The sequence below is a fragment of the Rhipicephalus sanguineus genome, chromosome 10 (genome assembly GCF_013339695.2).
Source record: "Rhipicephalus sanguineus isolate Rsan-2018 chromosome 10, BIME_Rsan_1.4, whole genome shotgun sequence".
NCBI classification, from domain to species: domain Eukaryota; kingdom Metazoa; phylum Arthropoda; class Arachnida; order Ixodida; family Ixodidae; genus Rhipicephalus; species Rhipicephalus sanguineus.
This window is the reverse complement of record NC_051185.1, coordinates 17,854,909-17,870,939: the sequence shown is the minus strand read 5'-3', so window position 1 is coordinate 17,870,939 and position 16,031 is coordinate 17,854,909. Positions and strand designations below refer to the sequence as shown.

Sequence of the window (16,031 nt, the reverse complement as noted above, 5' to 3'; positions counted from 1 at the left end):
GATAGAGCGAACGGCGCGCGTTGGTTCTGGATACGCCCATTTGCAGATGCTGCGCCGTGCTCCCAATTAGGTTGATGATGATGATTGCCTTTATGAATGGCTCACACCCACTCTGAGGGATTGGCCAAGAAACGAATAAAAATGGGTTGCCGGAATAAGCGTCTTTTTATTCCGACAGTCACTACCACCTCCACCATTCGCAGCGATTTTTCTGTGGGAATTCACACCGGCGCACACTGCATGCTTCGCCCCTCCCCAGGTTTCACGTTAGTGGAGCTGTATGCTGTGCTCTTGGCTAGACCACATTTTACTGTTTCTTAATAACATGTCATATAGACTGTTCTAACCATTCGATTCGAAATTGATGAATGAAATCACCATTCGCTTCGAATTCACTTCGAACCTCAAATTCACTGTTCACCCATTCCTATTATTTTTGTATATCGCGACGTGAACTGATAAGGTCCGGAAACATCGAATGCAGCAACCCAACCGTTTTCATGTGTCCCAATATGACGGCACCGTGATGTGATCCAGGGTCTGCCCAGATGACCGGAGCCAGCCAGAGTCCCGGGGAGATGTCGAGGAGAGGAGCCCGGAGCTGTTAACAGTAACGTTTATTTACAGGTAGCGTGTTGCTACATGATGGGGTTAGCATCATGGAAGCTCTCGGAGCTCGTGAGAGCTTGAGAGAACTTGTGAGAGCTCGACGGGAGCGCATCGGCGCTCGCATTTTATGTCCTGGCCTTCCCAGGGTTCCCTGTAGAAAAAAACAATGGAGGCCAAGACAGTCCAATGAAAATTTCCATCTTCACCTCCGCCCCCAAAAGGGGAAGGTGAAACGCCGCCTCCTTCCCAACCCACGAAAGGAGAAAGAGGCACATCCAGTTCGTCCCATGGCGAGGGAAAAACACTGCCCACCGCGCACACACGGCACAGCACGAAGACGTTGAGTCTTACGTGGAAGTCTGTTGCAATGATGGTTATGCGCGAGGCAGACCACGAATTGTGGAAACAGCGGCAACAAGGCGCCACGGAGAACGTGGGAAATGCATCCGCAGACGGTTCCCAGACGCTGGGTCCTTTGTCCGGGGCACCTTGACGACAAAGCAAGCCGCCTCGACGGCCAACAACTCTTCCTAAACTGTCAGTCGGTCAGGCGTGCCCAAAGGGTTTTACGAGGGGCGCAGACAACCTGAGAATATTAGACGAACGACCTTCGTGTTGTCGCCGCTCTTGGGGAATCTCTGGAACCGCTGACCCGGAAGAAATCAGGGTAGTCTTAGCCGCAACGTCTCATGCGTCAAAGCGGCGCCAAGCCAGGCAGGCCGATCATAACAGCCCGTCCACCGTCACAGGAGGTCTCGAAGGGGTTGCAGCACCAAAGCACTCCGCAGAGACCGTAGATCTGCTCCCTTGTAGACGTTGACGCAGGCTGCACCAATCTCTGGACCTGAGCCATGGCCAGCAAAAGCCAGAAACGAACCACGCAAGACCCGAGGCACAACAAACATAGAGCACTCAACTGACCTCGAGAAATGCCAGGTTACAGATTTGGTAAAACTCCCTAGAAATTTACAATTGGTGCGCTCACTCGTGAAAATCAAGAATCAGATAACGAAGCCATAGCAAACTCAGACCTACTACGTGCGAAGCAAATCAACAGCCTAAAGTTTTGTATCATTTCCCAGAGAAATTCACAGCGTTCAAGGCACGCAGGTGCTAAGGGCGAAACAAAACGAAAGGAGGTAGTTAATGAATTACGCCTCTCACAGTATAAGTAAAACTCAAAATCAAACTTGCGCGTATGAAAATAAAACAAACGGAGAAACAAAAAACCTACACTACACTGATGCGCATACTAACAAGTGTGCTGCAATTTACACAAGGTTTATACAGAGGCTTTTACCCTCAGCCTACTTCTCTGTTAAAATCAACTTGCGCAAAACCCTCTACTCGGGTGTTAGGTTTCGCTAAATGTAAGCAAACACTCAGTTCAATAAGTATCTTAATGGCTGCAGTTATCATGAGGAAGAAAATAAAAGTTACAAAAATCGACATATTCCTTGCTCATCTGCAGACACGCGAACATTAAAAGCAAAAGAATTCAAAACTGGATACAAGAGAAATTCTTGGTAGCCTTACACTGTCCGAACATTATGCGGATAAAATAAAATCAACAAAAGCAAAAACCTACACTACACTGCAAAAACATAAGGTTTAAACAGAGGCTTTTTACCTTCAGCCTACTTCTCTGTTAAAATCAGCGCAAAACCCTCTACTCGGGTGCTAGCTTTTGCAAAATGTAAGCAAACAAGCAGTTTAGCAAATATCTCAATGTCTGCAGTTAAGATGAGGAGGAAAATAAAACTCAAAAATCGACACAGTCCTTGCTCATCGGCAGACATGCAAACGTTAGACAGCTAAACAAAACAATAATAAAACTGGATACAAGACAAATTCTTAGTATCCTTCGTGACACCGCGTAATTTAATGCGGCACCCTTTCAGACGTGCTCTGGGGGGACGCGCATACCACAGTTGTCGATGGGCCAGATCGCGACGGAGGGACAAAAAGCCAACCTGTCCGAAGCACACAGTGGCGGTGACCTTTGTTCCGCGGGCCCCGAACTCCGACAAAGAAGCACCCGGACGCTTAAGCTTCCTCATTGTGGGCCTCCCAGAGCAGCGGTCACCTTCTCGCAAACTTGGGGGAGGACCTCTGTCGTTACAGTCGCGTACGCACCACATCGCTTTGCTCCACCGTTTAGCCTTCACAAAAGAAACCAGCCGACCACTTCGGCGTCTCTTTTTCCTGGCCCTCGCGACACGCTTCATGCATAATCTCGATTTGTGCGAGACCCGCAACTTTTGGCTTTTAGAGAACTTATTAGGGGTTTCCAGCCTCCGCTCAAGGCAACTTGGACCTTTCCCCTTTTTCCGAAGTTTTCGCTGGCGCCTTTTTCTTTCAGGGCGGCACGGAACGCTCCCCGACTCGGCAATAATACTCGGAAGTACATTGCTCAAAACTCCAGGCGGCTCAACTGGCTTATCCTCGGCGTTATTTCTAGCTGTCTGCTCTTCAGAAACAACGCTACAATCGACACTTGCTAAACCAGCCGGCTCGCCATCAGATGTCTCTCCTTGATGAGAGTCATCACCTCGCGCTAATCTAAGCGCTTCATCACCTCGCGCTATGTTGAGCGCCTCTCCCTCTCGTGGTAAGCTAAGCGCCTCATCATCTGAACTTTTAAAGTCTGCTTCATTAGCGCTTTCTGCTTTCGGAACCTCATGAGCAGACTCACAGGCCATCGGATCCGTCATAGCTGCCGCCGATTCGTCACCAAAACAAAGGCCTTTCGAAAGCATATCCACATCATTCTGAGAGGGATAATGCTCGGGCAGGTTTTGGGACACCAAAGTTTCCGGGGCGAGCAGTCTGAACGGTCCCTCACTTTCAACGCGGGCTAATGGCAAACACACACTTTCATTTTCAACTACTTGCCATGCACACGGGCGTTCCCCTGTGGTCACCTCATTTGTCAAAGAGTACGGATGTACACTATCAAACGTTGCGGCAGAGTACCGCGGTACGTTTTCCTCAACTAATTCCTGAATGGGGGGTTTCAATGGTTCCAGATCATTGTCGCTGCTGTCCCGAAAACAGAGAGCATTCCTAGGCTTGCGGCAGCCGATTGCGATGTGACCTAGCTCTTGGCAGCGGTGGCATACAACCGGCTTCCTAGCCTTAAACGCCTTTTCTTTCTTTCGATCTTTTGAGTGGCTCACTGTAGACGTGGACTTAGCAGGACTGCCTTTCTTTTTCTTATCTGAGGGTGCTATCCCGTTATTCGGGTTACTTGATGCCTGATAAAGTGCTAAAGCCAATCGCCTTTTCTCATTTATCCTGTCTTCTTCAGCCCATCTTTTGTTCTTCTCAACTTCCTCCCAGCACTCCTCAATTTCATCATCCTCCGCCCCGCATTCCTGAATAGCCTTAATCAGCTGTGACTCTCTCTCTTCTCTCCCAACCTTAATTCCCAGCTCTTCACACAGTAGTAAGAGGTCTGGTCTCTCTAGCTTCTTTACCAACTCCATGGTCTTCACGAGTGAGGACTTTCTACCCGCCGTGACGTTAGGTAGCGAACAAGCGAAGCCTAGACGCACGGTAAAACACTGCCAGTTTTAGAACATGAAAGCTAAAATGGTGAATAGCTGTGACGTATGGTAGCGGTACAACGAAGCCTATACGCACAGAAGATTACACACAGATTTAGAAAACTTCAAAAGCTAAAACCTGGCAAAACTCAAAGAAAGTCAAGCACTCACCATATCGTTGAGGCCCGAGTCAAGCATGGGTCATCCCGTTGCTGCTAACCAGTCGATGTGTTCCAGTTGTCAGCAGCATCCCACCGCTGCCATCCAGTTGATGTAAACAGGGGTCCTGCCCAGAGGACCGGAGCCAGCCAGAGTCTTGGGGAGATGTCGAGGAGAGGAGTCCGGAGCTGTTAACAGTAACGTTTATTTACAGGTAGCGTGTTGCTACATGATGGGGTTAGCATCATGGAAGCTCTCGGAGCTCGTGAGAGCTTGAGAGAACTTGTCGGGAGCTCGACGGGAGCGCATCGGCGCTCGCATTTTATGTCCTGGCCTTCCCAGGGTTCCCTGTAGAAAAAAACAATGGAGGCCAAGACAGTCCAATGAAAATTTCCATCTTCACCTCCGCCCCCAAAAGGGGAAGGTGAAACGCCGCCTCCTTCCCAACCCACGAAAGGAGAAAGAGGCACATCCAGTTCGTCCCATGGCGAGGGAAAAACACTGCCCACCGCGCACACACGGCACAGCACGAAGACGTTGAGTCTTACGTGGAAGTCTGTTGCAATGATGGTTATGCGCGAGGCAGACCACGAATTGTGGAAACAGCGGCAACAAGGCGCCACGGAGAACGTGGGAAATGCATCCGCAGACGGTTCCCAGACGCTGGGTCCTTTGTCCGGGGCACCTTGACGACAAAGCAAGCCGCCTCGACGGCCAACAACTCTTCCTAAACTGTCAGTCGGTCAGGCGTGCCCAAAGGGTTTTACGAGGGGCGCAGACAACCTGAGAATATTAGACGAACGACCTTCGTGTTGTCGCCGCTCTTGGGGAATCTCTGGAACCGCTGACCCGGAAGAAATCAGGGTAGTCTTAGCCGCAACGTCTCATGCGTCAAAGCGGCGCCAAGCCAGGCAGGCCGATCATAACAACCGAAACCCAGCGATTTATGTAATGCATAATGAAACCACCTACTAACTCTGTTACAAATAGGTGAAAATATAGAAAAGCTATTCGGACGGCTACATTTCAACTTGGGGATTGCATTATATAGATTCTCGATGCTTTAAACATTACACCACAGGGGCACTCTTTTTATTTAATGCTCCGCCTCGGGAGCATGTCGTAATCAATGCGCCACTGGCAAATACAGTAAAAGCTCGTTAATTAAGGTTTCACGAGACCGGAAAAAAATGTCCGAATTAACCGAATGCCGAATTATCGAAGGTATCAAGAAAACAATAAACAAGTGTCTATTACATCAATGCATGTTCGTTTTCTTGGTGAATTCGTAAATCTTGTACTCATTTTGCATACTGAAGAATAGTGTAAACGCCGCAATGTTCGTCATTCGCGAATTCGTTCATAGTGTGACCGCGGCTCAAGACCCCTTATCTCAAGCCATAACGTGCTCCGAACAATCTCTTATTACGTATGCCGCCATGGACCGCCAACACCGCCACGCGCACGAGACAATAATTTTTTGCCGAAAAAAAAAAAAAAAGGGTCGGCAAATGATCGTTCGTCCACACTTCGCTCGTCACAATGTATACCAAGCGAGTTTTTAGGCCAGCATGCGGACCGCGGCTGAAGCTCTTCATCTTCAACAGCCTCCAACATGAATGCGTTTTGTAACATTGCACGCGCATTGCCCGAAGTCAAAACGAAGGTATACTGGCCCGCTGCCGTTTCGGTTGTTCGCGAACGCCGTTTTCGCTTCTTTGAGTCGCACATTTTCGGCGTTTCGTGCATGCCGCGCTCCGAGGATCGTCCGAATTAACCTGGTTGCGGCCAAATATGACCGTATTAACGAGAGTTTGATGCCATTAAACAACACATATATGCTTGCCGGGAGTATAGAGAACACGTCCGAATTATCCGATTTTCCGAGTTAACGCGTTGATAAGCTTCGCATAAACACATAGGCGTGCGCAGGGTTCCCCATCAGGGGGTGGGGGGTGGGGCAAAGGTTTATCGCAGCGCCCCCCACCATACTAAGTCAATGTATGGGACAGATTGCGCGCCTCCCCCCTCTTAGGTGACTAGAAGGGTCAATGTACGGGGCAGATATTGCGTCCCCCCTATTAGGTGATTAGGGGGCGGCCGCCCCCCCCCCCCCTGTGCGCACGCCTATGCATACACATATCTGTATTTACAACTCGCACATGAGACAGCGCATATAATGAGTCTACCCTGTGATGTCGACGTCGTAGTAGTATAGTAGAGGCGTCACGCAGATCACATGACCAGAGTGCGGAGTGAATAACTAAAACGAAATAAATTTCCTTGGGCGGGATTCGAACCAGGGCCCACGCGGTCCCAAGGCAGCGTTTGCAGAATCACGTGTATGTAATCTAGCGGCGTACTTGACACCACACAGTCTTGCAAGACAGTCACACACACGCTCACCCGCTTACAGCTTCTCTCTACGACGGTTTTCACGGCGTGGAACCGGCTGAATTGACTCGTAGGTAGACATTCCATATGTATACGTAGTGATGTGCGGCGACGGATGCGAGCACGGTGCTTATACGCATTATTGGAGAATTACCGCTCGGAGTTTACGTACAGTTTTAAAGGAGCCCTGCAACACGTTTTGAGAATGATCAGAAAACGCTGCCGATAGGGCTGACGCGCTGGAGTTTTGAGTACTGTGGCGGAGCCTGGTGGCGTGCGCCGAAGTTGCTTGGGTAGTCAAAAATGGACGCCGACCGGCGAGTTACGCAGTTCTCAGTTGCTTTGAGCGTTTTACTTAATTTTGCGCCTAGTTTTCAGGCTCAAAAAGTGCTTAAAACGTACGCAGGAACTTGTCCGCTATGCCTGCAGAGTCTGACATGTTTGACGAGCGATCCCTGCTTCAACAAACCGTGCCGAAAGCAGGTGGTCCGGGCGACGGCTCTGAGCAGCGCGCGGTCCCGAAGCGCGGTCGCCGCCGTTATTGTTGCGTGGTTAATTGCCTCGAAAGTGGGGGTAAGGATCCTAATGTGCGGTTTTACTGGTTCCCCTGAAAGCCGTACGAAGTGGAGCGACGGAACCGCTGAATACGTGCCGTCCGACGCGTGAAGTGAGTACGCGAGCAAAACGTGGTTTGCAACGCAACGTGCTGGTTACTTTTCGTACGCGCGTGCACGCGTTTATATATGTATATATTCCCTGTGTGCAGTCCAGACGGCACGCCGTGGCTGCCGACGACGATCACGAGGATATGCAGCCGGCATTTCGTGGGAAACGAGAAAAACTATGCCATGAGTCACCCTGTGTATGTGCGTACGATTTTTCCGGCAGCTTACAGCCGGCTGCTTCCAGCGGCCGGATCTAAACATTGCGCGCCGTCGCTTCTCGACCGCCGCCGCACGCTGACAGAATTTGACGAATTCCCTAAAAGCAAATGTTGAAAATTACGACCGTGCATGGGGAAAAAGTGTTTGCGACTGAATGCGGCAGAAAACGGCACACGGCGCGAATGCGCTCATTCGGGCCGCCGACGGCTAGCCTTCGTCACTGGACCTTTCTTGATTACGTTTCGTCGTGTAATGCAAATCATTTCAGCTTTCTTAACAGCAATCTTTTCGTTTATGCAGTGTCGTTAATCGCGCGAGCATGCCTCGTAAAACTTAACTCGAGTTCAACGTCGTATGCGATTCGCTGCACTTGCGAGTTGCAGCGCGCCGAAATGGTTCCTTCAATCTCCTGCACGTCGTAAACATACTTGACGTTGACGAGCTTCTTGCGTTTACGCAGATTGCTTGGCCTGAAGAACTCAGCCACGCCAGAAATTGGCCGAGATCCAAAGCGCAGCACAACTACAGTAGCACAACCGACAGCGGCGGCTCCATTGCTCATCTGAGCTTAGTGCTGCATGCGGCCGCCAGTCTGACTACTCGAAACCGAAGAACTTGTCGTAGGGGGCGCTTTTTAGCACCGTTTTCGCAGCGCCGCCTGGGCAGCCAGTCAGGCCTATCGGTAGTCGAGACTCCTGAGAATATGTGAGCCAGACATTATATGCGCAGCACGCGGCCCGGAATTTTCAATTGATTCTCAAAGTCAGCTGGAAATCGCTCCCTCTTCTTTCGACAAATGATGCCATAAACCCAAAATGGTCGCGCCATAAACCCAAAGTACAAGGCCATTGGCTGATTTGAGCATCGTGAGCTGCATAGTTACAGCGGCCGCCGCGAGATGCCACCACATGCCAGCGAGCGCGCCGCATGCTCAAAGTCGCATGCTCAAAGAAGAAAAGAAAAAGTGCTCAAGGTCATGGCGCTCGGCGCGTAGCACTTTAACGGCCCGGCTTGTCGTCCAGTGTCTCATGTCGCATGGTCACGCTCAATATTAAGGGGTCAATACAGGCCTAAAACAAGGTTAACAATGTTCAAAACCGGGTTAAAATAAACGAACAAGGTATAAAATAATATAATTAAAAGAAATAACCACGAAGTAATCGCAATAATTAACTTAAAATTGCTAAAAACACTTCGGAAACATTCGGCTGACACCCGCGCCGCTCAAGAGAGGGTGCCACCGCCTCGCCGAGCGCGCGATTGCTCCTCCCACCGGCGCTTCGCCGTCGCCTTCGTCGCTACATCGGAAGGGAGAAACAATCAGACCGAACTCGCTGCAGACGACACGTATCTCAACTGCCGTGACAAGCAGGCAGTCGATAAAGCGCAGCAAAAAGTAGCGCGCATGTCGCACACACAGTTTGCGAATTTCCCTAACAAGATTCTACTCGTGCCGGGGAAACCCTAGATCCTTACCTCAAACATTGGCCTCATCGCGCGGTCTGGTAAAACAGAGCAGTGGGAGCTCTACGAACGGGAATCGCTGGGTGCCCGTGCTTGGTGTGTATGGTCACAGCATCATGCGATGACGTACGGTAGATTCACCATGAAGGAAAACGAAATAGGAGGAAGCGTGCCTAGTGGCCAATCCCCCGTAGTGGGTAAGAGCCAAGAATTAAGGGTCAAGCAAGCAAGCAAGCAAGCAAGCATCCCTGAACTAAGGGCTCCACCCAACGAGGACAATCCTTGAGGCCTGCATAAATAAAAGTTTTTTCTCTCTTTCCACAAGCCAACCTCCTCCGAAGCCGCTCCTCCTCGTGCTCGATGCTTCTTTTTCGGTAGCTCATGGTAGAATTCTGTCTCGTGTCGCACGGTCACGCAGCGGCCAATACAGGCCTAAAACAAGGCTAACAGTAATGCTCAAAACATCTGCAGAATAAATTAACAAGGTTTTAAAATAATATAAACTACAGAAATAACCAAGAGTTAATTGCGATAATTAGCCTGAAATCACTTCTGTAAGATCCGGCTAATACCCGCACCACGCAAGAGAGGGCGCCACCGCCTCGGCAAGCACGCGATTGCTGAGGGAATCGCTGGGTTGCCTGTGCTACGCACTTCCTCAGGTTTCACGGTAGTTGAGCTGGATTTAGAACTACACCAAGACCAACACAAGAACGACATTAGCGCTACATTAACCGCAGAATTTTTTTGGCTGGACTTCAAGATTGGCACATGACGCTTCCCCCTACATTTTTTTCCCCTCCACGTGCAACACGTTAATTGCGTTATCGCGTTAACAGCAAACGTGACGGCCAAAAAATTGAGCGCTTAGCAGACTCCCGCAGTTACACGGCGCGAAGACAGCCCATGATTTATAAAGTTTGTAAATGTGAACTCAACCATAGGGGCTCAACCATACTTTATGCGTGTTCGTGTGTGCGTATGTATGTGAGCATGAATATATACACATGCAAAAGTAAAAAAATTCCGGGGGGGGGTTCAACCCCCCCCCCCCAGGGGGGACCCAGTGGGGAGAGCCAAGTTGCTCTGCTCTATCAGGCCTCCACAGGGCACAGGCCAGTGGGGGCCTGTGCCCTGTGGGGCTCTGAACTAAGGGACCTACCCATCCGCACGGCGCTTTTGCCGATGAAGGTCGACGTGCGGACGCCCGCTCCGCAAGGTGTTTCAAAGCCTTCTGTACCTCCTCTCACCCTTCTATACCTCCTTTTTCCTTGTACACACACACACTCTCTCTCTTCCAGTAATTTTTTAAGGAGGTACCGCTTCCCCAACGCACGTTATGTCCCATTAAACACATTAGTTTCCCCAAAAGGGATACAGCCACAAACAATGGCGTAAATCCAAAAATATCGCAAGGGGTGGGGGGGGGGGGGTGCGTGGCGGCGATTTCGTTTTTAAAAAACATGGGTTTTATTTTTATTTATATAAAAATTAAAATCATGCTTTGAGTAAAATAAAAAAAAAACTAGCAAGGGGGCCCAGCTCTCGTAATTGGAACCGGTCGAGTGGAAGTCGCGATTTCAATAGTCTCACACGGCTGTCGGGTATTGAACACCGGTACACCCAACAAAATAAACACCCATTAAAAAAAAAAGCTGGATGCGCTATACTTTTCTGCCAAGCAATTAAGATATATATGATGTTTGAAAGACAAATCTCAAGGGGGGACACTTGCAAGGGGTGTCCCCCCCAGCCTGAACACAAGGCGGGTTAGCCCCCCCCCCCACCCCAAGATTTACGCCAATGGCCACAAATTTTGAAGGGCATGCTTTTGTTTTATCTTGGCAGCCCTGGCGTATAGACATGGGGAAAGAGGTTAGGGGGGGGGGGTTCAAACCCTCGCCCCCCCCTGAAGTTTTTCAAGTTTACATCTGTACACACAGGCGTGCACAGGGTGTCCTTATCAGGGGGGGGGGGCGAAGGTTCATCAGCCCCCCCCCCCCCTTCGCTACTAAGTCAATGTATGGGGCATACTTTGTCCCCTCCCCTCTTAGGTGACTAGGGGGGGGGGCTGCCCCCCCTTTCGCACGCTTATGTATATACACGCGCACATACAAACGCACGCATGAACATACATAAAGTATGGTTGAACCCCCCCCCCCCCCCCCCAAAAAAAAAAAAAAAAAACTGGCTACGCTACTGCTGCTAGGCAGCCATGTTGGCCATGTTGGCAGCCAAGAAGTACGTCATGGCCACCATGATTCTCGTATATTTTTTATTTGAAAACTGGCAACTGTGTATTTTTTTGTTATTTCTTGTTATTCTTATTTTTCGTTATCGCTATGTGTATTTATTTTTATATATTTGTTTATCAATTTATCAATATATTATTTACAATTTCATATGTTACGCCAAAAGCGTAATGACCTACTCTCTTTCTGCGCCAACTGCATGCTGCAGTGAAATTCTGGCAACCGCAGTGCTGTCCTGCTTTCGTTTTGCACTGGCTGAACGATATACTTACTGAACAATATATGTGCGCTTCACTGCTGCCGCAGTAAAAGAAAAGACAATTGCGCGCAGTGGGCTCGTCGACCTAGCCTCCGAAATTCGCGCACACTTTGTTTAGATTACTGCGCATGCGCATCGCGCCCTACACGCTGCCTGAATCCCCGCTGCTTCGAACGTTTGGAGAACTGGATACCATAGCTTTGCGAAAGACTTCAACGCTTCAACGCTGTGTAAGCCTACGAAACGCTGCATTGATCCTTCCAGAAAGGTAACGTCAACATCAAGCAGGGGATCCGATCCACAAATAGTATCGTCGCTCTTCTAGACATGCACTTTCAGTGATCGGTGTGTTACGGTGAGCAGCTCACGTGGAAGAGGTACTACCTTGCACGAAACGGTGTAACAGTCTCAAGCCAAGCGCAGTCTCCTGCTGTTAAAACCGCGTCCGCTAATAGACATAGACCAATGAGTCAGTGCTGAGCAGTACAAGTAGACCTTCCAGAGGAGACTCAAGCAGTCACAGTACTGAGAACATGCAAGTGAATGCATACAGCTGATGGCACCTTGTGATCTCGGCGAGAAGACAGCAGTGGTACGAGGATTTGAGTGCATATGAGCCAGGCCGCCGTGGAGTTGCGTGAAGACAGCCCAGAAATGCCCGTAAAGGAGACTCTGAACTTGCCTGACGTTAGGCCTAGCGAAGAAGCAATGGAACATCTAGAGGAAGTGGAGAGTGAAGAGGAGGAAGGGGTTGATGGGGAAGACACCGTGCAACCCGGCCTTCCCAAGTTCCTTCGTCGTTATGTAAAGATTGGCAAGTTTGAGCCAGTGTCCTTGCCCAAGAGTGGCGACGTTCGCATGGGAGAATCTGAAGCTTTGCTAGAAGCTCCTTCGCTGGTGACACCCTTGCTCATCAAGAAACCGGACCAGTTCTACACCGAAAATGGTGGTGCAGCTCGGGAGCCAAAGCCAGAAAAGAAGACTCTTTCGGGGAAAGGGGGCAAGTTTTTGAGCGAATTTTTCCAGAGCACAGCCGGGGAGTTCTTAATTGGCATTGGCCTGAGCCGGGCCCTCGAAGTATTCAACCGAGATTTAATACGAGTTAAGGAACGCGAGATGAAGAAGCCAGGTGTCAAAACAGAAGACATGGTGCAGGAGCACCGTAAGCTGGCTCAAGCACACCAGCAGGCAAAAATGGCCAATGAACCGTACACTTTCAAGACGAAATCTTGCAGAGTGTGCGACTTCAAGACTGAATCGAGTCTTGTCCTGGAAGGTCACCTGCTGAAGCCCCACCTTACGTCACGGCGGGAACTTCAGTGCAGTTTCTGCAAGTACGCAACACGCGATGCCAAGGCCATGGTGTTCCACATGGAAGCTGTCCACCACAAACTGCCAACCATGGATCCCCCACCGCAGTTCTACGAATGCCCCTTTTGTACCTTTGAGACCAATCTTAAAGCTAAAGCGAATGCTCACGTCAACCGTTGCCAGAAATACTTCAACAGCCACATGAATCAGCTGCCATCTAGTGACTTTCAGCCTCCAGGAGTGACAGCCAAGCCGATTACTATAGAAGACATTAAAGCGTACGAAACATTATACATGACATTGGGCACCAGCGCTCCTGCTAAAGGTGCCCCAAACCGCACTCACCCTTCAGTGCTCCGGAACGGATCACCTGTGGGCCCTAGAGGAGCAGGCCCATCGCTTTACCAGAAGCTACTCTTGTCTGCATCGCAGAATCAGAACCACGGACGAGGACGTCCCAGGCTAACTTCGATTCAGCCGACTCCTGCACCGAACAAAGTCTACCAAGTTGTCGGTAGCGGTACAGAAGCGATTCCACTGCTCGACGGAAGGCCACAGCTGACTGTGGCCCTCACCCAGCCAATAAAGCCCGCCACCGATGCCAGTGGAAGACCAGGTCTCCGTGCCGCTGCTTCTCAGCAAGCCCTATCAGGCCAGCGACCGCGGATGCCTGCAATCCTTGACTCCAGCAACTCGGGTGCCAGAGCCTTCGTGATCTGCGAGATCTGCGACGGCTACATCAGGGACCTGGAGCAGCTGCGCACACACATGCTGTGGATACACAAGGTCAAAGTCCATGCCAAGCTTCTCACCTCCCGGCCGCCGCTCAACTGTCAGAAGTGCCAGTGGCGCTTCTTCACGGATCAAGGGCTGGAGCGGCACCTGCTTGGTGCTCACGGACTGGTCACGTCCAACATGCAGGAACTGGCCAGCTCCGGCAAAGACAGTGGCCGGTGCACCGTGTGTGGCCGCGTCTACGCCGCCAAGCTGGTCGCCCACATGGGTCAGGTGAGAAGGTGTCTTCACTCTTGCAGTTCTTGTTATAGAAGGTATCCACTGAGTTCGGGCGCTGCCAGCGAGTGCCTATATATGGCCAACATAGCCATGGTCATTCAGCGATCCGCCATATGACAGTCTGATGTCATGAGAAAAGATATCAAAACAATGTGTGCGTCCAAGCACACGTCGCGTGCACGGTAGTCCATCGATGACGACCGTGCACGCGACCCTGACTATGGTGACTGCTGTGCTAGCACCCCTTGCTGATTACGTCACGTGAATACCTCCTATAAATTTACGACAGTTGTGAATGTGTTGTGTTGATGCACCAACCACTTTGCTGTATGTGCAGGTGCACCGTGTGGTATTGAAGCCGGCACATCTCTCCTACAAGTGCACAGTGTGCACGGAGACGTTCAACCTTTACAGGCTCTTTGAAACTCATGTGTACACAGTGCATGGTGGGGGTTTAAAGCGTCCTTCTGCTGCTGCTTCGTCGGACGACAAGCCCACAAAGCGACCCGTTACTGCAAAACGGGCCTCTGATCGTGCAACAACCAAAACAAAGCAAGAGTCGGAGGGAAGCAACGGCATTTCGGCAAAATCTGCTCCTAAGTCCCCCACGTCTGGGAGTAGCGAGACAGAGGAGGAATACGTCACAAAGATGGCTGTTGCACCAGCGGAGCCAGCTGATCCTCAAATGGGTACCCGATGTGCAACTTGTGAGGAGGACGTGGAAGATCTGAGGGAACACATGAAAGAAAAACATGTGAAGGACTGCTATGTTCGTGTGTGTCACATCGAAAAGTGTGACCACTGCCTGCGTTCTTTTGACGGCATGATCGTGCTGCATACATCGGACTCTGGTGACGAGGACAGCTCGGAGGAGGAAGAGGATGATACCGGGCAGGAGCTCACAGATGCAGATGGGCCTCCTTGTGCAAAGGATGCCGGTGGACTAGATGCGAAAAACCCAGAAGTGGATGACCAGCAGGCTGAAACAATGTGATGTATCCCGTAGTTCTTACAAGGAGAGTGCAATAAAACCGTGGAACAGTTTGGTCCGTGTCTGTTGAGCTGTTTACCTTCTGGTGCAGCCGTAGAGTGCGCTATGGTGAACTGCTCAAAGGTTTCGCGATAATGTTCCTTTGCTTTATTGTCGACACTTTCGAGGCGGCGATGTGCGGAATCTTCTACACGTTTTGTCTTCGTTCGGTTTTGGTTCGTGCAATTGGTTGGAAGCCAGCTGTTGTGACCCTTTTCATGTTAGCAAAATATTTTGCCCAACTATAGATGGCGTAGTCATTTCTGCAAACTGCATGCACAGGCGCAGTTTGCTTGTGCTTTGACATTGTAAATGGGGACTTGTTCTCATAACATAAAAATTCCAGAAGATCCCGCGTATTGTGGGAATCGTACAAAGCAGTCAGCGAGTAGCTGGTTATGCCGCGTTTTCTGGCTTTGAGCCAAGTCTTGCGAGATGGATTGACGTCTGCGTAATTTTAGTAGTTGTGTGCATGGTGTGGGATTAGCAAGCACATCTACACTGGCATGTAAAGAGTAGCTCACTGTCCCACGAAACGTTGGCACTCTTATTGCACAACAGACGTCGCTTTCATCAAAACAAAATGTTAGGAGCGATCGTTGGGGCATCTATGCAAGGATGACCAATGCTAGACTATGGCTTGCTGCGTCATAGGACTATGCATGTGAGGTTTATTACATAGGCAACACCACAACCACAGTTCTCGTTAGACAGACACCACCACAACTGATAGGCAACTGTTGATGTAATACATTTTGATTCTCAATCTGTGCCGTGTCGTTGCTGGCTAGGGTTTCAACATGTTTTTCAATGTTTGAGCTACAATAAGATCTCCAACCGTAACAAAGTCTTTGTCTTTCTCTTCTTTAACCCACAAAAATTCTAATGTTTCCAATGTCTGTTTTCACTGTACCTGGGTTGACATAGACTGCAAGTCGCCTGTGGCACATACCATAGGCACGCCTGCATACCATGTGGGTATGTGTCACATGCGACTGAGAGAAAGGGTTTCATGATGTACAGCGGTGCTCAGTATGAGTTGCAACACGGTGGCCATGCTTGAAGGGGCCTCACGCCTGCACTGTGACACGGGCAAATGTGAAACTT

At 50.1% G+C, this 16,031-nt stretch overlaps 1 protein-coding gene across 1 annotated transcript; it reads left to right on the top strand.

Annotated features, from left to right (window-relative positions):
• Nucleotides 1–11,735: 11,735 nt before the first annotated feature.
• Nucleotides 11,736–15,259, top strand: LOC119407157 (MOG interacting and ectopic P-granules protein 1). Its single transcript, XM_037674022.2, has 2 exons — nt 11,736–13,888; nt 14,232–15,259. The coding sequence occupies exons 1-2, from the start codon at nt 12,182–12,184 to the stop codon at nt 14,886–14,888; spliced, it is 2,364 nt and encodes a 787-aa protein (XP_037529950.1). The 5' UTR covers nt 11,736–12,181; the 3' UTR covers nt 14,889–15,259.
• The last annotated feature ends 772 nt before the right edge of the window (nt 15,260–16,031 follow it).